The sequence below is a fragment of the Amblyraja radiata genome, chromosome 2 (assembly GCF_010909765.2).
Source record: "Amblyraja radiata isolate CabotCenter1 chromosome 2, sAmbRad1.1.pri, whole genome shotgun sequence".
NCBI lineage: Eukaryota > Metazoa > Chordata > Chondrichthyes > Rajiformes > Rajidae > Amblyraja > Amblyraja radiata.
In genome coordinates, this window is record NC_045957.1 from 72,370,618 (window position 1) to 72,398,490 (window position 27,873).

Sequence of the window (27,873 nt, forward strand, 5' to 3'; positions counted from 1 at the left end):
AACAAAAAAAGTAGTAGAAAAAAACGGACACGCTGCTGACTGGGCTGCCGGCTTGCAGTGCCCCCACCGACCATTGTATTGTAACATATCCAATCATGCCTGTGTCACAATTTTTTAGTAACAATAAGCTATGTCATCTGCACATGCATCAATACCCAAATAGTTTTAACGCGCCGGGGGAGGGGGGGGTGGGGGGTGGGTTGGAGGGGGGGGGGGGTGTGGGGGGGGTTGGAGGGGGGGGGGGGGGGGGGGGGGTCACCTGCTGATTACAGGAGCTGGTAGGTGATCTGGGGTGAGGCAGCTTTTTCAACCAACATAGACACAAGTAGTTAAATAGCATCTTTCTTATGATTCTACAAATTACATAACAATGAAGTTGTTGAATAACCACAGGAGTCAATCAATTAGTCTGCAACAGGCATAGGCACATAAGATGACGGAAACCCTTAGTGCATTTGTATTTTTGGACCAATAAGATTAAAAGTCATCTTCTCCAGAGAATGCTGCAATTGATATACATCACGAGTCAAATTGCTCATGTGCTCCATGGCAAAATATAATTTTCTTAAAGATATCTAATTTTGGGTTCAAATTCAATTCTGACAACCGTTTATCATTATTTCTCTTGTGAGCCTTCCCACAGATTGACCACTCTGAAACAGATATATTGTTCCTATTACATCAAATGTTCTGCAACAGCTACATTCAAATGTAAATTATTTCGCATGAACTCTCAGCAGTCTGAATATACCCAATATTTGTTCAAATAATGTATAATCCTAAAGTACTGACTTAAAATAAAACTGACAAGGAGTATACTAAACTGTCATTAAATCTTCTGAATTTGTGGAAGATATAAACCGAATACACACACACTTCAAATAATTAAAATTAACAATTGGCCACATCCTTGCAAGAATGATATACAACAGAGTAGTGAACCACCAGACAGGAGTTCCAAGTGAATAAATCTAATGCAAGGTTATGGTGGGGTTGCATCCCTCGAGGAAAACATCTGTCTGAACAATCAAGTATTTTCTTAGTTGCAGAAAACATTGTTGGCACATCTCAATGATAAATGACAAACAGAACAATCCTGCATTGGAACTACAATTCAAATTCTTCTTCTCAGTTATTTATGCGTGTGTTTTTTTTTTTTAATTGTGCTTTTAATTTAATTTGGGTTACAGTTTAATAGCTCCGGAAAGAGTTTAGTCATCATTTTCAAATTGCTCTTGAGATTTTAATTTTATCTGTGTACTAAAGCACACAACTGTTTTATTAGCCATAGTTGAAAAATGAATTTCAAGAAGAGAGGCGGATGCAAGAAACATAGAAAATAGTTTCAGGCCATTCGGCCCTTCGACATGATCATGGCTGATTTTCCAAAATCAGTACCTCGTTCCTGCTTTCTCCCCCTTATCCCTTAATTCTGTTAGCCACAAGAGCAATATCAAACTCTCTCTTGAAAACATCCAGTGAATTGGCCTCCACTGCCTTCTGTGGCAGAGAATTCCACAGATTCACAACTCTCTGGGTGAAAAAGCTTTTCCTCGTCTCACTCCTAACAAGTCAGATAAATGGCATTTAGATAAATTTCCTTTTTGTCCTAAATCTCACTTTTTTTCCGCAGCATTTTGCAAATGCTAAGAGTCTTGGTATTATTACTTTGCATTTAGCAGTAGGATTATGTTAGTCACTTTAACATAATCCTACTGCTATGTTCATAGGTCTTATTTGAGTAAAGTGCATGTACTTTTTGTTACTCTCTGTGGACATGACAAAAACTATACGTTTTGTTGTTACGCTCTTATGCATAAAACTTCAATTGCTTGCAATACCCATGTACGTTCCTAACGTGGCAAAAATGAAGATAATTGAAAATTTGTCTGAAACGTAAAATGTTCCATGCAAAATAATAAAGATCATGTGGCTAGAAGGGTAAAGAATATAATAATTAGCTGAAGTGATGATTAATTCTTTACTGTTAATAATGCTATCAGGTAAAACACATTTTTGGTCTCCAAAATTGAGGATGGACATTCTTGCTATTGAGGGAGTGCAGCGTAGGTTCACGGTTAATTCCCGGGATGGCGGGACTGTTATATGCTGAGAGAATGGAGCGGCTGGGCTTGTATACTCTGGAATTTAGGATGAAAGGGAATCTTATTGAAACATATAAGATTATTAAGGGTTTGGACATGCTAGAGGCAGGAAACATGTTCCCGATGTTGGGGGAGTCCAGAACCAGGGGCCATAATTTAAGAATAAGGGGTAAAGTCATTTAGAACGGAGATGAGGAAACAATTTTTCACACAGAGAGTTGTGAGTCTGTGGAATTCTCTGCCTCAGAGGGCGGTGGAGGCCGGTTCTCTGGATATTTTCAAAAGAAAGAGAGGGCTCTTAAAGATAGCGGAGTCAGGGGATATATGGGGAGAAGGCAGGAACGGGGTACTGATTGTGGATGATCAGCCATGATCACATTGAATGGCGGTGCAGGCTTGAAGGGCCGAATGGCCTACTCCTGCACCTATTGTCTATTGAAACTCACTTAAATATCAATCCAACTGCACAACTTAAAAGGGGGATAACATGGCCAAATAAAGCAATGTGTATAATGAAAAATATACAATGACCTTACCTCATTATTGTAACAGCAAAATTGAACTTTCAGTAATTACAATTTTGTTTTTATTTAAAGAATTATAATAACACGTACAATACTCTACATTTATCAAAGCATGTTAATACTCTTCTTAAAGGATTTAATTCATGTTTGTTAAATAATTTGTCTACTGTTAATAGATTTAAATAAGAGTACTAAATAATTAGGTGACACCGTTGCGTTTCTGGTAGTGTCTGCTGCCTCAGTACCATCAATTCAGGTTCAATTCAGACCTCCATTGCCATCTATGTACAATTTGCACATTCTCCCTGTGACTATGTGGGTGTCCTCCAGGTGCTCTAATTTCCTCCAAAATCCCAAAGGTTTGGGTTGGTAGGTTAATTGGGCACCAGGGGACCGAATGCCAGCAGTAACTTGCCTCTAGTTGAATCGGGGGGGAGTGACTATATGAGGATGTAGGGAGAATAGGTGCAAGGAAAAGTAATGAGGGAATGGGATTGTTCTGGGAACCAGGGCAAACACAATAAACCAAATGATCTCCCTCCATGTTGTGAAGAATTATGGAAACATTTCAATAATTATGAACATTTGACAATTCAATCTCCTCTTTCTGCAATCCAGGGGTAATACAAGATCACTATTCAACATTTTTACATTCATGACTGCAAAAAGATCCTAAGATATTTGCCTGGACAACGGTTAAAAGCAGCAAATAATAAATATTTATTGACTATTTTCCCTTCTTTAAGTGAAATAAAAACAGCATTCATTAACGAGTTGGTTGGGAAGGAAGATGTCCTGAAAATGGGAATAAAACAAGTTATGTGTAAGAAGGAACTGCAAATGCTGGTTCAAACCGAAGATAGACACAAAAAACTAGAGTAACTCAGCGGGCCAGGCAGCATCTCTGGAGAAAAGGAATCGATGACGATTCGGGTCAAGACCCGTTAATTGACTTTGGTGGCATTTCTGTATGTATTTGCCAGAAAACATTAATAACTCCCAGTCACCAATTTTATTACAAAAATTATATCACCAGCAAATAATAAATGAGACACATGTATCATACCTGCATAAAATCGAATCAAGCAGCCAATTTCCACATCCATTCCTTCTTCTTGCACCCTGCACGGATTGTTAAATCCAAGTTTAAAGAGATACTCATTTTGAATTTCAAGGGGCTTTTCATGTGGCTCCAGCCTCCTGGTTGTTTCACCATGAAGCTGCACATACATCATTGATGCAGGCATGTCATCATATGTCCCCATTCTCAGAGTGTCATGAGTTAAGGACTTCAGCCTGCCGTCATCAAAGTCCTGCAAACCTTGTTTGTCAGAAAGGGTGTCTTGCCTTAGCTCAGGCTTGTCCAAGCATTCTTCCTTGGTCACAGTACCATTTGTAGCATCACAGTGCACATATTCATTATGTGCTGTTAAGCTGTCCAGTGAAGGCCTACGCCCAGCAGCAACAGTGTCCTCAGCCATCAATTTGACAAGTGTATTGTTTAAAGATTTTAGTCGATTAGTATTACCACTCAATGAGAAATTGAGCCTGTTAATTTCAGAATCTGATTTTGGCTCTTCTCTGGCAGCGACAGGTACTGAACACATCTGTCTGTAGTTCACAGTATTGCTTTCTTTCTTTGTGGCAATGTTATCCAATGACATCCCAACCCTAGCAAAAGTAGCATTATTGTTTCTGCACCTGATGGTATAACTATTTAAGCATTTCCCAGTATTGGTACCAGTGCCCAATGACAACCCTCCTTTTCCATGAGTAGAAATGCACATCTGTCCATGCTTATTGGAGGCAATCTCTGATCTAGCGCTCAAAGACTGCGTTTGCCTGGGTCTGGCCAATAAGGCAGGTGTATTTTTTTTCGGTGCCCCTATCCTCTCACCAGCCGTGCTGTCCATGGAACACAACTTGGCAATTCCTGCGTGGTCGGTGGAGATCGCCTTAACCTTGCATCCTCCTGTCTGCTGGCCAGCATAGAGCAACTTAGCAGCGATCTCGGCCGCAGTGGTGTCCAATGTGCAGGTGACAGCTCGCAGGTAAGAGGACAAATACCTGTCGAAGATGTGCAGGCAGCCTCTCTGTACGTCACCGCGAACCCACTCCTTCTCCGTCGCACTCAACGCCCTCTGCCTCAGTCCCGGCATGTTCTTGCGGTCCAAACTGCGAGTGTGACAGCAAGGTGTCGCCGTGGAAAGGTTCCTTCGTCTCCTCCTCAAAAGCAGCGAGTTAGAGTGATTGCTCCAACTGATAGCACCGCCGAGCTTCCTACTGGGAAACAAGACCATGGAAGAACGCGAAGAAGAGGCACGTCCTCCTCCTCCTTCCCTGCTGGAATCCAGCCGCTGCACTTCATCGGCGCTCATGCCACTGCCGCCGCCGCCTTTCACTTTACTACTTTTGCACCTCGCAATGCCCGAACTCTGCCTCCGGAGCGCGGGATCCATGTTCCCGGTCAGTTGCCGTGTTTCACACACGGGCACACACAACCTGGGAGGAGGAGAAAATAAATAACAACTTCTTGGGTTTAAAAATAAAATAAAATCCAGTCCGGGCCATGTATCTTTCTTTTAAATTTCGGACCACCGATTATCAGCATCCTGGGAGTGTCGCTCGGCTGTCACTCCGTCCCTCCCTCGGCCACTGACGCCATTACGGAATGGAGGACGGATCTTTGGTGCCGAGAGCGCGGGAGAGGCAGGCGCCGGCCGGCCCGCCCGCCCGCATCATGAATAATTCATCCCGCCGCGCGGCCCATTCAAACCCCTCGTTAATTAATATTCATAGAACCATTAGCCCGCCTCCTTCATATTCATTCTCAGGATTTTATAACGTTAGAATAGCCAACACGTTCATTCGAATGCAATATCTGAGAAGCGGTGGGTGTTTTTGCTGTAAGCTGCCTTTGGGCTGCCGGGTGGACGGTTACATCGACGCTCGCGCCACCGTTGGGCATCGTTGCTTTTGCTGCCAAGTATCTTTGGTTACTGCCCCCTCCCTGACGTCACAACGGTTTGTTGGGTCGGGGCAAGGTTCATGGCCGACAGGCGGCGTCCCTCCGCGGCGGAGCATTGTGGGGGCTGTAGTTTTCCTGGGCGCCGAGACACTGCAAACCAAAGATCTTATAGCGGAGCAAGATAGGCCACTCCTGCTAAATACAATGGGCTGACGTGAAGTACGCTACGGAGGGGATCCTGGGCATTTGTCCCCGCCCATTTTAGTAACCGGAGCCTACCTGACCCGACCCGACTCGCAGTGTAATCAATGAACAGTTTGTGTGTGTGATATAGGGTTAGATTCATAATTCTGTCAGTTCATACTTCTTGTCAAGAATAAAATTTGACTCTGGTAATTGTCTTTTTTAATATATTTTAAATCATTTCTTTTTAAATGGCTCACAAGCAGTGTTTGAGTTGATTTTGTAGTAACCGGAACCGACCCGACTCGCAGGGTAATTGACATTGCGGGGGAAGTTTTTGTGCGTGATATAGGGTTAGATTCATAATTCTGTTAGTTCATAATTCTGTTAATTCTTGTTAAAGAATAAAATGTTTATAAACACACATACATGAATGTGATATAAATGTATATAATCATATAACACACAATTATATTTCTTCTGATCCAATGATGAACTTTATTTCAGACTAGACAAGGGACATTAAATAAGAAACATTGTAAACCTCCCCGCAACTTCACACACACTAGGCCTTATCCCCGGGCCGCGCACTCTCTCTCCCGCTGCCCCGGGCCGCGCACTCCCTCTCCCCGCTGCCCCGGGCCGCGCACTCCCTCTCCCCGGGCCGCGCACTCCCTCTCCCCGGGCCGTACACTCCCTCTCCCTCTCCCCGCGCCGCGCACTCCCTCTCCCGCTGCCCCGGGCCGTACACTCCCTCTCCCCGGGCCGTACACTCCCTCTCCCTCTCCCCGGCCCGCGCACACCCTCTCCCGCTGCCCCGGGCCGCGCACTCCCTCTCCCTCTCTTCCAGCCTGAAGAAGGGTTTCGGCCCGAAACGTCGCCTATTTCCTTCGCTCCATAGATGCTGCTGTACCCGCTGAGTTTCCCCAGCAATTTTGTGTACCCTCTCCCTCTCCCCGGGTCCCGCACACCCTCTCCCGCTGCCCCGAGCCGCGCACTCCCTCTCCCCGGGCCGCGCACTCCCTCTCCCGCTGCCCCGGGCCGCGCACTCCCTCTCCCCGCTGCCCCGGGCCGCACACTCCCTCTCCCCGGGCCGCGCACTCCCTCTCCCCGGGCCGTACACTCCCTCTCCCCGCTGCGGAAACAAAGATCCGATCTTTGACCGGAAGCAAGATGGCGGGGGCTGGTTGCCAAAATGAATCCTATAATCACCCATGAATCCGCCCATGAGCGTACTACTACGTTTGCGTGAGCGTAACCCATCTTGCTCCGCTATAAGATCTTTGCTGCAAACGGCGTCGGCAGCTAAGGAAGAAAAGTACCGCAAATACCGCCGTGCGGCTTTGTCCTGATTCACGCCCTCGCTACTTCTCGTCAACGTAAATGTAACCCACTGCAAACAGTTAAAAGAACAAATGTTGCATCTCCACGATTTAAGTTTCACTCTCAGAACTGGAGTTGGAGCCATTTTGAAGGAATCCTGACTTCATTCCCATGTGGGGCACTCCCACCATCTCATCTGCAGCTCGGGCACAGGCTTCATGACTTTTATCTTTATTCCTCTATTCACCCTTTCTAATCGAACCATCCTAAAGAACGGGGTAATTATCCTTGGGGTTAATATTAATACTTAACTAAGAAAGAATGGTTGGTCTTTTAAAGTTGCAGTTTGTGGAAGTTTGTTGTGCGAATTGGCTGTCGTGTTTCCTTCATTGTAACAGGGATGATCGCTTTAAAGTATTTTGTTCGTTGTAACGCACTTTTGGGGATTCCTACGGTCGTTCGGAACGGTTCCATAAATTGGGTAGTTCTGTCCCTTATTTTATCTCTTTACATAGACCTGGTTTCTCACGTTCAAACCTAACATTAACTGCTACCAATTTCATGGCGACTTCTCATCAATCCGTCTTAAGGCTGAATGACACCCGTCTGCTCAGACCTGACCACAGATGCCACACCCCAGTTTTTTTAACCCTGATATTGGGTGCTGGCTCTTATAAGTGCAGGTATGTGGTAAAATATCAAAGGGGAGCTGGTAGGAATATGTGAAGGCTATAGGGAAGTAGGGATTTGCTGGATAAATTTAGCAGGTGAAGCAAACCCTGCACAATGTCAATATCCCTCTGCCCCTACAGTAGCAATGTTACAAAATTTTGAGATTTAAAAAATCAAGTGTGCAATTTATCCCATCAGATAAAGCATAAAAAGAAGTTTAATTTGACACCTAATTCACTTCCATATCTTCAGCATTCTGAAACAAATATAAAACATCTTACTTGGATGACCTGAAATTAAAGCATATAATTAGTTAATTATAATAGTAATAAACACCCAGACTCTTGAAATTTCAAAAATGTGATATTCTCAAGATCAGAACTTTAATATTATTGTGTTATATGCTGTAAGTCCGTAACAGGTAGGTAAACAAATTACAATTTCTAGCAATAGACCAAGTGTTTATGGAGAAGATCAGTTGCTAGCTGGTACATTGGCATACCATAACCAGTAGCATCATCATACTCCTCCGATAGTAACCAATAAGCAACTCTGTACACCTTGTTTTTCCTCAACTTTTCAAAGTTTGGTATTGTAAACTACAAGTTTTTGCTCTTCAAACCACGCGTGACATGCCTTTCTGCCCACTACTTTCCCATTAAGAATGTCCTGTAGATTCAATTTCTTAAGAAAATGATTTTTTTTTAGCCTAAGTATCCAAATAACAAATTAATCACATTCACACAAGAATTCACAATATAACATGATTTTTAAATCTCACTGTCATGAATTCATATGCCAGATGGAAGGAATTTGATGTTTAATTCCCATAAATTAATCTAGAAACATCCACTCAATATAATCAAAAATTTTATTTTTTTGCACAATACATGGGACTAAATATGATATTTAGTATAAAAATATTGACTATGGGTAGACAATAACACAAAATATAGACGATTCAGATGCTCTTATGACATGATTGCCTCAAAAAAAGGCATTTAAATCATCTCTGCCACAGAAGGTAGTTGAGGCTAGTTCATTGGCTATATTTAAGAGGGAGTTAGATGTGGCCCTTGTGGCTAAAGGGATCAGGGGGTATGGAGAGAAGGCAGGTACAGGATACTGAGTTGGATGATCAGCCATGATCATATTGAATGGCCGAATGGCCTACTCCTGCACCTATTTTCTATGTTTCTATCTTGCTTCTGGAACGCGATCGATTGGAACGTTACATTTGCGGTGAATTTGAACCCCATATCGGCAGGAAAAACACTGCCGGTTCGTATGGGGCCCAGTTACGTTTTCGCAACGTAAAATTAGATTAAAGCCATCCCAAGAAGCACGTTTATATGTAAAATAAACAACTTACCCTTTGTTTTGTCCCGTTCTTGCGATCCGTCACGTTGAGGGCGTTAGTTGCTTTTTATTTTAATCAAATAATTAAATTATCTCGCGATTTAAAAAAAAAAATCGGGAACGGAAGCCGGATCGATTATTCTTCAGCAGCTAGCAGCCCGAGGAAATCCGCCTCCAACAGGCAGGAGAAAACTGGATTTCAATCCCTCCCCCCCCCCCCCCCCCAAAGGTGCCAAAGTCGCGCACACGGCCAGTGGCAGAACTGCAGCGCCGCTTAAGGTAAGTTTTGTAGCATCGCTACCTACAGATGCTGCTTGGCCAACTAAGTTCCCCCAGCAGTTTTGTTTTTTGCTCCAAATAACAGCATCGGTAGTCTCTTGTATCTCCATAGACCTTACTATGTCACAGAAGGAAGCTGTTCAGCCTCACTAGCAATTATAATACAGGTGCACAACCTTTTATCCGAAAGCCTTGGGACCAGACACTTTTCGTAATTCAGAATTTGTCGGTCTTCGGAATGGAATTTTTTTAGCGTAGATTTTAATGGCTGGCTCAGTGGTAGAGTGCTCGGCTCATATCCGCAAGGTCGCGAGTTTGCGCCTTGATCCCGGCAGTAAACTCGGTCGCGAGTTTGAGTCTTCAATGTAGTTTTTTCTTGCAGAATAAATGTTTGTATGAAATGCAGTGTAGAAGAGGTGCACTGACTGTGTGGGCAGAACTTTGGAAGTGATTGCCCACCAGTCTAAAAAGCCGCTGTGTCTCCCTGTCCCTGGGATAGCAGGGGGCGATCAAACAGCACAATACCTCCCTCCCCCTCCCCCTCCAACTCCAGAGGAATCCGCTCCCTAATGGGCCGCTACGGCGACAAGTGGCAGTATGCCCACAGCCCGAGCTGCGCCCCCTCATCCGCCACCCCAAGAACAAGACGTACCTTGCACACCATCAGCTTCTGCCCCTACGTGTTCCTCTGGAGTTGGAGCGGGGCTGGGCTGGAGTTGCTGCTGGCTGTGCGTCTCTGGGATCTCCGTGCTTGCAGTGGGCCTGGGGGTCGGTGTCCCGTTGGTCCTGACGTCTCCGGCCACCCCCCTGGACTGGAGCTGAGACTGGAAACTGTACCGCCCTTGCCCCCTCCCTCTGCAACTGCAAACAACCCCACTCTCCTGCAAGGGCGGAACGGTTCCCGGAGGATGGCAGGTGGCCGGAGACGTCAAGACCAACAGGAACCCGCTCCCCGATGGGCCCCTACGACGCCCCGAGCTGCGCCCCGTCATCCGCAACCCAGGTTCCTCTGTAGTTGGAGCGGGGCTGGGCTGGGCTGCTGTTGGCTGTGGGTCTCTGGGATCTCCGTGCTTGCAGTGGGCCTGGGGGTCGGTGTCCCGATGAGGGGGCGCAGCTCGGGGAACGGCTTCTGGTGGTCCTGACGTCTCCGGCCAGTTTGCAGTTTTCCTCTGGAGTTGGAGCGGGGCTGGGCTGGGCTGCTGCTGGCTGTGGGTCTCTGGGATCTCCGTGCTTGCAGTGGGCCTGGGGGTCGGTGTCCCGTTGGTCCTGACGTCTCCGGTGACAGTGCAAAGCCCCCGCGCCGGTGCAATGGGCGGGGAGCTGGAGAGGGGAGGGAAGGGGTCACACACATGGCCGGGAAGCAGAGGGGTGTAGGTGGGGTGAAACTGAAGGGAGCGACAATCTGCTGCTGCCTGCCCCGCTGAGTTAAAAAGTTCCCACGCAAGACTCACGAAACACTGTGTATCGTGAGTCTACCGTGGGAACTTTTTAACTCAGCAGGCAGGCAGCAGCATATTGTCAATTATTAACCCTCCCGCGCAATATACCCTCACCTTCTCTTTCATGAATGGGGATTTAGTTCCCCTTTCTTCGAGGACCGACCGGAGGTTCCGCTGTCACCTCTGCGGGCCGCCCTCGGTGAACGTTTTCAAGGACCTTTCTTCAAGGACCGAAAAAATGGCCGCTATTCGGAGGTTTTCGTTATTTGGATCTTCGGATAAAAGGTTGTGCACCTGTACTGTCATTTTACACAATGGTCTTTTACAGATTTTTCCCTCCATATTCTCCAATCTCACAGTTCTGCAGCCATCACAATCTGATTCTTCCTAAACTATCCTTACATGCCATGACTACAACTTTTCTTGTCCTGCTGAACGATGTCTTTATAAAGATAAAGATGCAATCAGATGATGCAAAATGTTAAAACCGTTCAAAATTATTTATCGTAATGATACAACACATCTGAACAATGTTATTGTCTGAAGAAAGGTTTCGGCCCGAAACGTTGCCTATTTCCTTCGCTCCATAGATGCTGCTGCACCCGCTGAGTTTCTCCAGCATTTTTGTATACCTTGAACAATGTTATTCACAGCCTGCTCCAATGGAATCAAGGGGAAGATCACTAAACTCGGAAACTCTGACCCGAATAATCCATTTAGAAAATAGACTCTCCTCAATCTTACAAATGTTAACAATTAAGATCTATGATGTTTTACTTTCTATTTTATACATGTTTTTATATTTAACTCTATCCAGTCTAAAGATTATTTGTAATGCATTTGTCCAATTAATCGGCTTGATGGCATGACAGTAGTCTTTTTGAATTACCAACTGGTCCCAGTAGTTGTTGGACAGGGTTGGTTTTCACCACAGATATCACAGGTGTTTTAGCAGGACAAATTACTGTAAAGCATCCACGGTGTTAAAGTCCACAGGCCCTGTGGTCGGTGCTCCAACACTGACGATCCTCGGCAAACGATCCCAGGTTCCGCAATGGTAAGTCTGCGCCACACCCGCGGCTTGAAGCTCCGGGCTGGTCTCCAGGAAAGGATGCACCACTCCACGTTGAAGACCGCAGTGGGGAATGGAGATGTGACACGGAGAAAGATTGCATCTCCGTCGAGGCAAGTGACTGGAAGTTTCCCCCGATTTCCCTCCCCCCCCCCCGGCACAAAACATACCAAGAGACAATAAAACAAACATTCAAGACATACTTAAAATAATATTGCAAGACAGATTGCTGGCGAGACAACCATTACGGGCGCCACCTGGTGGTAATCATATACGTTGAAGTGGAAGGAAGTACTTTGTTAGCCTTGGGAACTATGTGTCACAGTTGCATGATATACCCTTTGGTGTAGCACAAGGTATCTGCCTTGGCCCGTTACTCTTTTCCTTGTATATGCTGCCGCTAGGAGTTATCAGACAGCATAATGTAAATTTTCTAAGATATGCCGATGACACTCAGTTATACATCTCTGTCGAACCAAATGATGCAAATGCCTTAAGTTATTTGACCCCCTGCTTATTTTCCATTAAAAAATGGATGAATGTTAACTTTCTTAAACTCAACGATGACAAGACTGAAATTTTATTACTTGAATCAGAACCCAAGAGACGTTACTCGATAAACTGGGAAATTTGACTGCCGAACAAGAAGTCATAAGCCTGGGGGTAATAAATGATAATGATCTTAATTTAAAAACTCACATAAATAAGGTAACAAAGTGTGCTTCCTATCTCAGAAATATTGCTAAAGTATGGCCCTTCTTAACTCAACATGACTGTCAAAAAACTCATACATGCTTTCATATCAAGAGGACTTGATTACTGTAATGCCTTCAAAATCCACCAACAAGTTACAGCTCATGCAAAATGCTGCAGCCCGGCTTTTAACAAATACCAAGAAAAGGGAACATATCACCCCTTTCATTGGCTCCCTGTGAGATCCAGGATAGACTATAAAGCCCTCCTTCTTGTCCAAAAAGCCCTAATGGCTTAGGAGCAGCATATTTTACAGTCCCTCCTTCCCTATGCCCCTACTGGAGCGTTCAGGTTTCTGCCGCAGCAAAAGGAAAATTGGCAAGCCAGCCTTTTTCAATTACGCCCCCAAGCTGTGGAGTACCGTAGCTACCTAGGGCTATGAGAGACACCCACTCAGTTGACATTTTTAAACGGCAGCTAAAAACTTATCTTTTTAATCAAGCTTTTAACTGACTTTACTTTGATGACATTGCAAAAATTACCTTTCTTCCCTTGTATTTATCTCAGCATACCCTTCAGCAGCTTGTGTGCTCACATAGTATATGGGACTGTATTTGACCTGTGTTTTTGTTTTTTGAGCTTTTACACTCAATTTCTTATTTTATATTTTTATATAAATCTGTGCTTTTTGTATTATTAACTCTATGTTCTTACTGTTTTAAATTGTATTATTGGTTAGACCGGTGTTTTTGTGAAAAATACTTTGGGTCTTTTTTTCAATTATATGAAAAGTGCTATACAAATAAAGTTGTTATTATTATTATAAATACAGGCAGGTGGGACTAGAGTAGATGGGACATGTTGGCTGGTGTGGGCAAGTTTGGCCAAAGGGCTTGTTTCCACACTGTAAGACTTTGACTCTAATCACTTTGCCATACCTATTCTACATAGTGTACGAGACCAAGTGGGCCCCGTTGTGTCCCAGCATTAGACAGGAGGACTGGTCCCCCAACGCAATATTCCACCTCCACCAATTCCAATGTTGGTCGCCAGTGGGGGGTTTTCTGGAGCGCTAGTATGGGTGTTGTGTGCTGAAGGGACTGGTTTCCAGAGGGCTAGTATGGACATTGTGGGCCGAATGGATTCTTGGGCTGGCGGCTCAGTCACTCAAGCCTATTGTGCTGGCATGGGCTTGAGTGGGCTCGTAGTTGACTCACGGATATTCCTTGAAATTCCATTTCAAGCAGGGTGCAAGGCCACTAAAGACAGCGAGTCGTGACCTCTCCCTCCCCCATCTTGCAGAGACTGAGCCACGCCCACACTTCTGGGTTTTATGGTCCCCCCCCCCCCCACCAGAAGGGACGTGGCCCTTCATGGCGTGATTGACAGGAGAGGGAATCTCAACATTTTTTAAACACTAATAACTCTTTTATTTTTCATCGATGGGAAAAATCCTCGGCACCTGATGAGCGGAGGGGGACTCTGAGTAAGATGGCCAAATATCACAGCCGTACGTGGTAGCGTTTTTATTAAATCAATATAAAGCGCAAACAGGAAGTGGTCAAGATTAGACTTTTAATTATATAGAAGATAAGGCAGCTCTAATTAGGCAAGGCAGCTCTAATTAGGCAAGGCAGCTTGCTTTAGCACTTCCAAACCCAAAGGCAAGGCAGCTCGCTTTAGCACTTTCAAAACCAAAGGCAACGCAGATTGCTTTAGCATTTTCAAAACCAAAGACAACGCAGCTTCCTTTAGCTTTTTCAAAACCAAAGACAACGCAGCTTGCTTTAACACTTTCAAAACCAAAGGCAACGCAGGTTGCTTTAGCACTTTCAAAACCAAAGGCAACGCAGCTTGCTTTAGCACTTTCAAAACCAAAGGCAACGCAGCTTGCTTTAGCACTTTCAAAACCAAAGGCAACGCAGCTTGCTTTAGCACTTTCAAAACCAAAGGCAACGCAGCTTGCTTTAGCACTTTCAAAACCAAAGGCAACGCAGCTTGCTTTAGCACTTTCAAACCAAAACACACTTTTGCATTTTCAAACTACATTTTCAAACCACATTAAGGGCACTGACAGGTCAGTAAAACCACTCAGTTTAGTAGACATGTGTTCAGTGTTATCACAGCTCAGACTGAGAATTGCGACCTCACGCTCCCCTATCTTGCAGAGGCACCTCCACACCTCCGGGTTTTATAGTCCCTCCGGAAGGGGCGTGGCCTTCAGGAGAGAGAATCTCAATAAGAGACCAAAAATCACAGCCATAAGTGGCAGCGTTTTTTCTAAAATCAATATACAGAACAACAGGAAGTGGTCAAGATCAGACTTTTAGTAATGTAGATAGATATAGTAAATAAATAAAGATAAAAGATAAAAGCCAATTGGTTCAAGTTATTCCAGGAACCACAGAAATTTGCAAGTCTGGGAGAAGGAAAATTAATTTTATAAAATAAATAGAATTAACAACCAAGTACTTTTTAAGCCAGCAGTAAGACATTAGTTTAATATTTCGGGAAGGATATAAAAATTGTAAAATGGCTGCAGTGTTCGACATATTTTATTTATACATTTAATATGTTCTATCAACACTAAATTTCTTGCACATTTCCCAGTTCATTACAATGCCACAGTCCTATTTAAGGTATTGCTAATCTGAATTTGTAGGACGAATGTAGAGGTGCAGCCACAGGCCCATCTTTATAAATTGACAAAGCTGGAAATGGGTGTATTTTCTGGCTGTTGAAGCCTTCACAAATTTTGGGTACACAGCTTCCACGATGCATTGTATTTGTCTAGGATAACAGGCCTGTGACCAGTAGGTCTGATGCATTCGTTATTTGGCTGCCTGAAATAATCGGAATTTGCAAATAATTTTAAAACATTTGATTCTGATGAGTTGATTATTCCGCTTTGTACATAAAGGCCAATAGAGCCTCATTCAATATCTTTATTTCAAGGAAGCACAGGTATGATATCTGATATTTCTCGTACTTCAGATATAACTCCACCTCCTGCCAGATGACTGCAATTGTGGGCTGCATCAGTGAGGGGAGGGTAGCTGAATACAGAGGTATAGTCAACGACTTTGTTGAGTGGTGTGGGCAGAATCACCTGAAGCTCAACACCGACAACAGGTTCGCAAGAGGTTTGCAAGACCCGGGGTCCCGGCGCGGGGAGCTGAGATCCCCCCGATGTGGGAGCTTGATCGCCCCAATGCAGAGGGCCCGACCGCCGGCTACGGGAGCCCAGACCGTCCCGTCAACAGAAGGCTCGAGGCCCCCCCGAGGACAAAGAAGGGAAGAGATTTAACTTGACTCGCCTTCCATCAGTGAGGAATGTGGAGGAGTCACTGTGGTGGATGTTTATGTTAAAATGTATTTTGTGTGTTTTGTTGCTTTTTATTAGTATGACTATGCCAAATCAAATTCCTCGTATGTTCCAAAAATACTTGGCTAATAAAGTATGATTATTATTATCATTATCACCCCCTCCATGACACACTGTTCAACCTGAGGAGTACGTTCAGCAACAGACTGGTTCCACCAAGACGCAGGACATCATATTTATTCAAAATCTACTGCTACCCATTGTTAAATGTTAACAATAAATGTTTAACCCCAGGTCACATCACTGAAGATGTGTCCCAGTGCATCTAGAAGATGTATATTTTTCACACTGAAGTCTGGCTCAGCCAGTGGCACCATTCAGCCAGGAATAGACTGGGTGAAAACCACGAATAGTTTGGTGACTACTGTTGACGGCACCCGGGACAGGCTGGGTTAGCACCCCAGTCTGTGTCTTTCGTGAAAGACACCCAATAAAGCTACGGAAAGGCCTAATGAACCACCGTGGCCTAAAAATCCATCAGGCGAGAATGAAATGCTCGGAGAAGGAGAAAGAGGTGCAGTGCACAGGCCTTGAACCTGGTGAGACGCAGGAGGAGCCCCCCAGAGCCCAGGCCCTCCACGCACTAGTCTCCCAACTGCTGCAGAGTAGTTATTAAGATGGCTGATCCGTGGGCGGTTGCTGCGACGCAAGTTGGGGCCTGATCAACCCCGGCTGGGTCGCCTCGGCGAGGGTGTCTGATGTGCGACCCGAAACACCCGATGACCCCAGGTCATATCACTGAGGATGCGCCCAGCGCATCTAGAAGATGTATATTTTTCACACTTCAAACAGGTAGATTTCCAAAATCATAGCAAGGGATTATTTTACTAATCACTGCACTTCATTATTCTTCATCTGTTCCCACACTGTAATTGGTAGAAATAAATTGAATATCTAGTTGACGTTACTGTGCATCAATGTCAGCTTTACGCCAATCTATTTACTGTTGAACTAGGTGTCAACGGTTGCAATGCTCGACATCTCAGACATGGTATTTAGAGAAGGTGTAAGTAAACGGTGGCATAGCGGTAGAGTTGCTGCCTTACAGCGCCAGAGACCCGGGTTCGATCCTGACTACGGGTGCTGTCTGTACGGAGTTTGTACGTTCTCGTGACCTGCATGGGTTTTCTCCGAGATCCTCGGTTTCCTCCCACACTCCAAAGACATACAGGCTTGTAGGTTAATTGGTTTGGTGTAAATGTAAAATTGTCCCTAGTGTGTGTATAGGATAGTGCCAGTGCGCGTGGTTTACTGGTCGGCGCGGACTCGGTGGGCCAAAGGGCCTGTTTCTGCTCTGTATCTCAAACTAAAAAAACGAAATCCCCAGTCATGTGGCAAATAGCTTCCATAAATGGGAGCCATATTCCTGCTACCAATTGTGCTTGCATTGAGAAGACATAAAATAAGTTAACCAGATGACATCCACCTAATTCATTGATCAAAAATTAATGGTAAACAAAATAGAACATATCAATAAAGAGGAATCAGTATTGTTTGTACGTGAAGTTTCTTTTAAATATTTTACCATTAAGGTTTGTAGATATGATAGAACTTGCCACCAGCAAAACTATTTTTGAGGACAAGAAAATAAAATTGGATCCAGCAACATTTAATTAGGTAAGTCTGGGATTTAAGCACTGCTATCTCAGGTACACTTTGCTGACTGAGCTGCCTATTCAATAGATAATAGCAAAACAATTTTGGTTATTAGACTTGTACGCTGGACAGGCAAGGATAGCACTTTAAAATAAGAAACTAATAAAAGATTTGTGTATTTTTTTTATTGCTATTAATTCAGGAGAAAATCAGCATAAAATCCAAAAATTGTTCTAGAAATATAAGTGACCTTTCCAGTACATAACATTTTGAATATCAAAGAATACCAGTAAACAAATGAACAAACTGAAGGTAACAATATACCTCCTATATACAGTACAGTTTTTAAACCATAAAATTAGTTCTAATACAACCAAGTTATTCAGAACGCATTGTCTTACAGGCTCGTGTGATTTCCCAGTCTCTCAGTCTAATTTTAAGAACGATCAGCACAGTCATATCAAGATAGTTATCTTGCATTCAACTGGTCATCCAAAAGTCCAGGTAAAAGAAATGTGCTTCAAGGAAATTAATTGCCACACTTTGAAAATGAGTTCTCAATTGATTCTTCTTTTTTTTTAACATGCAAGAAATAATTTGGGTCACTACCCTGTACACAAGATCTAGCTACTCAAAGCAGCTGAACTAGAATAACCAGACGTAGGTTAACTCATTAACACGGCTCCTTTTATATATGTGTAAGCATTTTTGTTGACACTGGGCTTTTAAGACAAGACAAAGGCTTTTAAGATCCTACAAAACACATTCAAATCCTATGACACCGTTGCTTGTTTAAGTCAATAAAATACATCAATCCACTCGAGGACAATTCATTTACAGAAAAAGCAGACTGCTGCACGCCAATATCATAGCTCTGTATATTCCCATTAAAGTTAATGTTAAAGGAATGCCAACAAGATTAGGCAGCGTTCTTTGCAACAAAATGCAGCAACCCTCTAAAGCCACCATCATCCTGTGAATAACATCAGTGCACTTTTAAGAAATAAACCCAGAAACAGAAATAGTGCATATTGGCTTTTTTTTCTTTCTTTAAAAAAGAGCAGCAGCATAAATTAGGGAGTTTGCTGACATGATTAATACCATCTACAAATATCGAGCGTCAGTCTTCACATTATAGTAGTGGCAAATGCATGTGCAATGGTAAATTAAGTACCGTGCCAAATTTGCAGAGCTTATGCTAACTACGATGAATATGCAACAGTGGTATTTCTAATCATGGAAATGTATGTTTTTTTGTATCGTACATGTAAAACAAAATTTGTTATACATTCTAATATCCAAGTAAACACTGCCACCGAAAGTTTATAGCTTAAAGCATTTTTGTTTTGAAAAAAATCAATTATTTTCCAATGTCGATTAATGGTGCAGTATAAAGGGATTCATTTTAAAAAAGTGTGGCTATTCAATATTCTACACAAAGACTAAGGGGGAGAAAAAACATTCGCACATTGTCCAATTCAAACACTCACAATAAATATCTAAAGTTAAAGCAACAGGAGTATTTAGCTGTAATAATAAAATGTTTAAAAATGTTTGTTTATCTGAGCTCTAATGAAAATAAACACTAACCAGACAACTTTGAAAACTTTCCTGTTAATTTTTATAAACATTATTACAGGCACTCAATTTTCCAAAACATTTTCTTCAAAGATCAATATAAAAGGTATTACCCATGTCAACACCAAAATTTATTCTTTTTCCAGTAGGCCAAACAAAGTACTTTTAAATTAATGTGTTTATTTTTGAAAGTGGAGTTGCTTCCACACAACTGAAAGAGGATACAATAATATTAAACAAGAACAAAAGAGACTCAAAATTTGAAGACAATTTGTTGCAGACAAAAGATGTAGCATGATGTAAGATGTGACCTAACATTTCAACTGGCAACACGTCTGCTCATTCCAGCTCAAGTGTCTCCTGGACAGGTAGATTCCAAAACACTGCCATAAATTATTAGACAATGAACATTGCACGTGCCACTTGGTATAATACATTCATCAGTGCAAAATCAGAGGTCATTATTGTAAGCATTTTTTAGGACGTTACACAAACTGCTCTGCTTCATGAACACTGCAGCCAAAACAGGTGAAGACGCGTTCAGAGGAAACAAATGCCACAATAAGTTCAAGGCGATCCAGACTTCAGTGACCACTTATTAATCCCAAACACATTTAGAAAACCCATTCAGTTTTTTGCTGGACGAGAGAGCATCAACTGTGTGGTTAGGGTCAGACCCACAAAATAAGGCTCATTGCTAAAATGATGAATGTTCTAGCTTAATCAGCTGGATCCAAATCATGAGGTGGAGAAAACTTTAATTTGAAGGCACCTGTAAAACAAAAATGGCATTGGTAAAAGTTCACCACAGAATCTATTACAAGCAAAGAACATATAAACATGTCAATAACCTGTTGGGAGGAAAAAAACTTTCAGTCTCAAATTATGTAATATACACTACAGCCCAGTATTGCAAAAATACTGCTTTGTTCAAATTATTTAAGGCAAGGGACTGTTAGTTTTGTGGAGGTGGGGAAATTTGAAAGCAATCATTTTAAATAGTTCTCACTTTCTATTCCACCAAGACATGGCAACAGTTTTGGCACAGAACCAGTGACCTGTGCCAATCTTTGTTCGAACCATTGATTTTGGTATTTTCTTAATTGTGTATGTTGTGTGAAAGACTGTTGCATTATTCTTTTTAAAATTTCTTAACACCCAAGAGAGGAAGGCTCACAAGTTTCCTAATCCTAGACTTTTGCATATTTAAAATATCTGACAACAATTCCACCTTCCACTTACTATCTCAAACATTAAAATTACTACATTTCCCAACACATTTACAAACCAATCACATCTAACTGAATTTAGGTCTTGCACCAAGCATGATGCACGACAACCAGTTAGAATGCTATCTATGGATGTTCAAAAGAATATTGGTCGACACATGGAATCTCCTCAGGAAGTAGCATTGATAGGCTCTCTTTGTGATTGCATCAATGTGCTGGACCCAGGACAGATCTTTGGAAATATTCATGAGCTTGAAATTGATGAGTATTGCAAAACCATCCATGAAGACAGGTTCGGGGATGTCCACGCCTGGAAAGTCGCAGAAAATACAGCACCAGGAGGGATAAAATTAAGTTGTTGAGTTCATGGGATATGATGTTTAAAACTTTCAATAGTTTTGTTAGAGTTTTTTTTTTAAAGACCGTGTTCCAGACTCATATGGTAATTGGTAGTTGATTGAAGTTCAGAAATAGCATGTTCCAGTAAGGAGGAGATAAGGAAGGCAAAGTAAGGGACCCATGGATGACCAAAGAGGTTGTACGTTTGATCAAACAGAAACAAGATTGCACATGCAAGATTTAGAAGAATGGAATCTGCCGGGGCCTTTGAGAAATACGAAGAAAAAAGAACTCAAGTGGGCAATTAGAAGGGCCAAAAGAGGCCATATAATGGCTTTGGTGAGAAATGGCTTTGATTAAAGAAAATCCCAAGGCTTTTTATACCTACATTAAAAACAATAGGGTAACCGAGGAGAAGGTAGGACTGCTCAAGACGAAAGGAGGCAATTCGTGCTTGGAGTCTGGGCATGCAGGCAAGGTACTAAATGAATCTGTTTTTAGGGAGATGGACATGGAAGACAGTGAGATCAGTGTGGGGAATATTAATATCCAAGGGCAGTTTGAGACTAAGGAGGAGGTGGTGTGATGCTCTTGAACAGCATGAAGGTGGGTAAATCCCCAGGACTTGATGGGATCTAACTCCCTGAAAGTGGCAACAAAGGTAGATAAGAGTGGCAAAGAAGGCATTTGTTTGTCTTTAAAGGCCAGGGCATTGAATACAAGAGTCAGGAAGTCGTGATTCAGTTTTATAGGACTTTGGTTCAGCTGCATTTGTAATATTGTGTGCAGTTCTGGCCAACCCATTACAGGAATGGCATGGAGGCTTTGGAAATGGTGTCGAAATAATTTATCAGAATGATGCCTGGATTAGAGAGTATTAGCTACAAGGTTAGGTTTAACTTTTTTCTCTGGAACACCCGAGGTTGTGGAGAGACTTGATAGAAGTGTATAAAATGATGACAGGCATAGATAGGACAGTCAGAATTTCTTTCCAACGATGGAAAACAAATCAAAAACCAGAAAGTATAGCTTTAAAGTGTGGGGGGCAAAGTTTAAAGGAAATGTGCAGGGAAGTTTTTTTCCTATAGAGCTGGGTGCTCGGAATGGACAGTGGTGCACGGTAGTGGTTTGGACAGTTACAATGGTGGCATTTAAGAGGCTTTTGCATAGGCAGATAGGAGTTGGACTTGACATCATGTTCGGCACAGACAATGTGGGCCAAAGGGCCTGTCCTTGTGCTGTAAAGTTCCATGTTAGATGAACAAGAATAAAAACTTGAGCCATTTCATAGCCATTCAAATTTTCATTATTAAAAAAAGATATGGACGGTCCTTCTACAAATATGACAATCAAAAGATTAGAAATTACTTCAGAACTATTATCTAATTTTCATGAATCAGAATTAAAATTCCAGGTATTACTCGTGGATGACGAGCTTCTCCCTCTGCCAATCCTGAACTGATCCATTAATTTCTTCATACTACAAATGCACGAGAAATGATTTACCAGTAGCTTTCCATATGTGCAACTTAAATAACCGGGCTGGGGGTTGAGGAGCACAAGGTGTGGGATGCATTCCACAATCACACATCCTTGAATTTCAACACACAAACAATGGTGGCATGCAATTTCCCAAAGCATAATGCCCAAAATGCCTTTTAAGAACCATAGTTGGAGTTCTCTCCCTTCACCACTGCTAATTTTCCTATGTCAGTAATTAAAACTGGATGCAGCATTTATGATGTTGCCTGATAAAACACACGATTAATATTTGCTGCCACTGTACATTTAGTACCAGAAATATTAGTCTCTAGCCAGAGGTAGATTGTTGATGCGAATGAGAATAATGACAAATTTCACAGCCTCTGAACAATTTCCGCAATTAATAAAAAACCATCTTTACAAAAGAACTAGACTGCAATCTGCAGCAATGAAAAGCAGTCAGAATAAAGGGAAGGACACTTGAGGCAGTAATTAATACAGAAAACATTTGTTCCACGTGGAGCTTTTCAATCAGCCCATGCATCTTATTTGTTTTTAAAGAGAAAAAAATCTGGAAAATGTTCGTGATCTAGTGTCTCAAATTTCATTAAAATTCTTAAGAAATAAATCAACAAATATGTTTGGATTTGGTAAATTTAATTGAATCTTGAATTAACAAAGTCTTTTCAGCAAGCTTCAAAAGTTCACTTTCAACGCAATGTGCTGATCATCACTAGTTCAGGAATTATCTTAGATAGTCACAAAATACTGGAGTACTTAGCGGGTCAGGCAGCATCTCTGGAGAAAATGTAGGTGACGTTTTGGGTCAGGACCCTTCTTCAGTCTGACCCAAAATGTCATCTGTCCATTTTCTGTTGGTATAAAACCACCATCTGCAGTTCCTTTTTGTTTTACAATCAGGAATTATTTTGTTGTCCATTACTCTCTGATAACTTTAATAAACATTTATGCTTCAACCACATTGATTATAAATGGTTAACATTCCAGTATTTCTTTGTGCTTTACAAACTTAGATACAAGACCACACCACAGTTTAAATATGTAAACGTCCACTTTAAAGATCCCAATGTCATGAAAAGCTGAGAATTTTGTAGAACGTTACCAATTTTGTTATCAAATATCACTGCTTACCTGGTTGACTGGCCTCCATGGATGGTTGTTTACAATCTTGTGCATGGTGTCCGCCTACACCACAATTATAGCAAGATGCAGTTCCATTCTTTTTAGGTCCTAACCCATTGACATTAGTGACCATGTTAGCTACTTGGTACATTAATGGAAATCCACGGACAAATCCCGGCATTTGTTGCATCCCATAGTTTGTCTGATTTGCCATAGGATCATGCATCAGTCCATTAGTGTAAGGATTCTGATAAAAGGGCATCTGGGTTCCATTGTTTTGATGTGCTTGGTTGAGGTAGCTACCATTACAAAGAGAAGCCATTCCACTTAAAGGGATTAACGGAACTCTGATAAACTGGCTCGGGATCGTACTAGGATAGTAGTAATTAAACAGTGGATTACCATTGTTCCCACAGCTACCTCGGCATCCACAAGAACTACAAGCCCCACAGGCAACCTGCTGAACTGGTTGAATGGTCCCATTAGTACTAGTATTTCCTATTGTATTTATGTAAGAGGTGCTATCACTCTGAGCTGTGCTATGAGTTAATGCAGTATTCAGGCTTGGTACAGGGCCCGGAGTGTGGGTGGGGACAGAAGATCCAGTGGATTGGATTTGGCCTACAGGGGATGGTGTGCTTGCTGTTCCCTGTAAAGGCAAAACACTAGCTGGAGTCCCACTTAACTTGTATGAGCCAGGTTGTGGTGGCAGAGCAGCAGCAGGAAGCATTACTTTTAAAATGGCAGATTCAGGTGCTGCTGCTATATTTCCATCAGTCTGAGGCAACAAGGTGTTCAGTCCTGCTAGGTTCTGTGTTGGTTTAGCAGTAGGATCTAAAACAGATGATGCTGGAAGTTTCCCAGATGGAGAATGGCTTTGAACTGGGATGAAGGCAGTGTTGGCTGATCCAATGTTCACAATGCCTGCTGGTGGCTGAGGTCCAGGAACATGGCGGTTCTCCAAATTAATTTGTGGTGCTGTCATTTTATGTCTATGCACCATTGGATGTAGAGCCGGACCAGCAGCCTGCAGAAGGAAAGGAGTTGCCACTGACATGGGCGAGGACATTAGGTCAAGTCTCTTCCCCGTTTCTGCAGCACCAACTGACGTTATGTGCGAAGAATCTCGAAGAGAGGCAACAGCAGGAGGGATGGTTACAATCATCCCCATAGTTTTACTATCTACAGGAGGAACATAGTCTGGTTTTGTTCCACCGTTTTGCATCATGTAGTGTGCAGGAGGCATCAGTGGAATGCGAGGAAGCAAAGGGGCTGGCGGATTCCCTGGAAGGGTACCATTCTCACTCTGCACTGGTGCAACCTGAGCAGTTGGCCTGCTGGTAGATCCACGGGCAGGGTTACAGGGAGGCATCTCTTTCTGCCTCTCCTTCACAGAATCCTCCGAAGTGCTGTCAGAATCTAGCCAAAAGAAAATAAATATAAAGGTGGTGAAGACATAAAGGCATTGCTCCGGTAACATGAAATATTACTTTTGGATATATGAAGCAAAAATCACTGGAACATCATTATTGTTCACAAAATCATCCATTACAAAATAGGAAAGCAGTAGCCTTCCTTCAATAACCAGATGAAATAAAATGGAAAAAGTTATTTGCCATTATTAGGTCTAATCACAAAGGGTGGTTAAAAACAAAGAGACAGCCACACAGCTCAAGCCTATTTTGTCATTCATTTATATTGACCATAATCTGCATCTCAAATCCCACTGGCCAAACTAACGCCCAACCCTCTGTTCATACTTTTGCCCAATAAAAATGTTTATCTACCTTAAAAACTACAGCTGAATATATGCAATACATTCAGCATGCATGTTGTTCATTCTGTCATTGCAAAAAAAATGGAACAATGTTTATTCGGGTACACTTTGAAACTACCATGATATTTGTTTTGAAGAAAACATTTTAGATTCGGTGTTTTTTAGTGTTGGCATCAGTGGTAGCAGCTTCTTTTGCTGCTTAGCATGGTGCCACTTACATTATAGCTGTACCTGGCTCACACCACATTTTCTTTTAGGCAAGTCTGATGCTGAACCTAGAATGCTCTTCTATACTCTACATTGAACCAGAGTGGATCTCTGTCGTGACATCAATACTAGAGTGAGAAATGTGCTAACCAAGTCACATATTACAATGGAATTCAATCTTGCTGAAAGTAACAGCTCAGAGATATCCCATCACGAGTTCTGAATCTATCCCATTTAACATGTTGGTATTACCACACATGACAAGATATTCAATGTGAAAGTCGCTCTCACCAACGTCATGGCAAGATACATTTGATAACTAGTAGATTAGTGAACACAAGGTTAAGAGGTCTGCATATTGCTTCCCTCGTTACTCTTTTAGACCCAGTTTAATAGCCATGCCCCTCAGTAGTAGGTCAGTCTTATTCAGACAGATGCGAAGAGACACTCCAGGCAATGAACAATAAAGTTCACGATTTAGAGTACTTTCTCTCTCCTTATTCACAACAATTTTTGCTAAAATGGTATTCAATGGGGAAGTACCAGTTAATCAACTGAAGACAGAATAGTGTTTTCCTTTCCATGTTTTGTTAGATGACATAAAAATCCATGTGTGAGTGATTCATTCCCTTCCTATAATGCACCACTGCGATGACTTCTTACAGATCTATCCCAATTTCTTTTAGTGTCATACTTTTCAGACATATTGCATATAGACAGGACAGTAACATTGAAAAGGAAGAGTTTGGGAATGTTCATACAACATGTGCAAGAAAAATGATCCGAGAAAAAGGTCATGTTCAAACAATAGACACAAACCCAATTGTTGAAGATATTTCACAATATTTACAGAAGTTGTATCATGAGTACCAGCTCACATTTATTGTTGTGTCAAGATTGTGGATTGAAGACCCACTCCATTACTTGCAGTTAAAAACAGTAGAGAGTGGAGTTTGAGGAGAATGCCCTTTTCTAAATGGATGGAAGGAACTAAGGCCCTATTTATTTGGCAGAAGCAAAATATCCATGGAAGTAATTGTAGAGTAACAGGAAGCTCACTTCTTGTCCTGCAAAACATTCAACTCTCATTGAAAGTTTAACTGATGATGTGCCTCTTTGGCTATGTGCAAATTAATTACAGGTTGAACAACAATGAAACGACAATGCATGCTTGGCCCACTGATGACGCCCCTACCATGTCTCTAAAACACCATGGAGTGCCAGAAATCTAAATAAAGCAAATATAAAACGTAAACTTAACGTGAATGGAATGATGTGCCGACCTATCCCCAGCTCGCACCATCTCCATGGTCCTTTAAGCACTGACTTCCGCCGCTGCTCCCGACTCACAGGTTGCACTTCTTCACTCACCAAACGACACAAAGTGCCGAAGTAATTCAGTGGGTCAGGATCTCTGGAGAACATTGACAGGAGACGTCAGGACACTTCCTCAGATTGATTCAGTTGGGTGAGTTACTCCAGCAGTCGATGTTTCAGTCTACCCCCCTCGGTCATTGTGGGGCTATCCTCTCACCTGCTATCACATCCATGGTGGAGTATGCCGGCAACTCCGGGGGGGGGGGGGGGGGGGGGGGGGTAAGAAGAAGGAGGAGGCAGCGGTGGTGGTGGAGGGAGGAGGCGGGAACCCTGACATCCAAACTTTGGGTCGCCGCCAACTCCTCCCCACCACCCTGCATGCATCCCCCCCCACCACCGCCACCTCCTCTGGTACCGACATACAGCACCTTGTAACCGACAGCAGGTGAGAGGGAAGTGGAGCCCCACGGTGACTGAAGGGGGCACGCTGAAACACAAAATGCTGAAGCAACTCAGCCAACTGAATTAGTCTGAGGAAGGGTCGCGGTGTCACCGATCTGTAGGGTCGCGGTGTCACCGATCTGTGTTCTCCAGAGATCCTGACCCGCTGGTGAATTACTCCAACACTTTATGTCCTTTTGGTGGGCAAAGAAGGGCTCACTGGTGGACCTTGGGGGTCGGGAGTGGTGTAGTAAAACGGGGATCTAAATGGCCAGGGAGACGATGCGAGCTGGGATAGGGTTGGCAGGTCCGTCCACTATATCCAACATCTGGTATAAGTGGGCCGTTAAAACGAGGGTTTACTGCATTGTCTTTGCAAAACAATTAGGAGAAAAGATTGAGAGCATAGTAGGGCGACAGAGGGATATGACTGAAAAGAGCGCTCGCCACTCACAATGCCATCTGCTCTGGGAATTTCAACTGAGCTCTCGTAATTTTGTCCACAGTGGAGGACAGACCATCAGTTGCCGGAAAATCGGTGTTCAACCTGTACCAGATTTGTGAATGCAGCACTGGCTAATATACCAGAGTAATTAATTTGCTGCAACACATCAGTATATATTTAAAGCTTTAAAAACAAATTATTAAAATAAAACAATTCTCTTTCTTCCAACTCAGGGTATCCAATTCAAAATTAATGTCAGAACATTCTAATCTCAAGGGGATTAAGTTAAGAGAATCGCTGCTTTCAAATGCATGAAT

The 27,873-nt window shown here is 42.8% G+C and overlaps 2 protein-coding genes across 7 annotated transcripts in view; both read right to left on the reverse strand.

Annotated features, from left to right (window-relative positions):
• Positions 1-5,630, reverse strand: part of phlpp1 (PH domain and leucine rich repeat protein phosphatase 1) — a 161,117-nt gene extending 155,487 nt beyond the window's left edge. The window contains exon 1 of the mRNA XM_033048796.1: positions 3,696-5,630. Coding sequence (XP_032904687.1) covers positions 3,696-5,088 — 1,393 coding nt within the window. The 5' untranslated portion in view covers positions 5,089-5,630. The remainder of the gene's footprint in view (positions 1-3,695) is intronic.
• A 12,138-nt stretch (positions 5,631-17,768) lies between these two features.
• Positions 17,769-27,873, reverse strand: part of zcchc2 (zinc finger CCHC-type containing 2) — a 98,175-nt gene continuing 88,070 nt past the window's right edge. For all 6 annotated transcript variants that reach the window (XM_033048820.1, XM_033048848.1, XM_033048841.1 and 3 more), the window contains 2 exons: positions 23,379-24,788; positions 17,769-19,948 (listed from right to left, as the gene is read on the reverse strand). In XM_033048820.1, the coding sequence (XP_032904711.1) occupies positions 19,896-19,948; positions 23,379-24,788 (1,463 nt within the window). In that variant the 3' untranslated portion in view covers positions 17,769-19,895. The remainder of the gene's footprint in view (positions 19,949-23,378; positions 24,789-27,873) is intronic.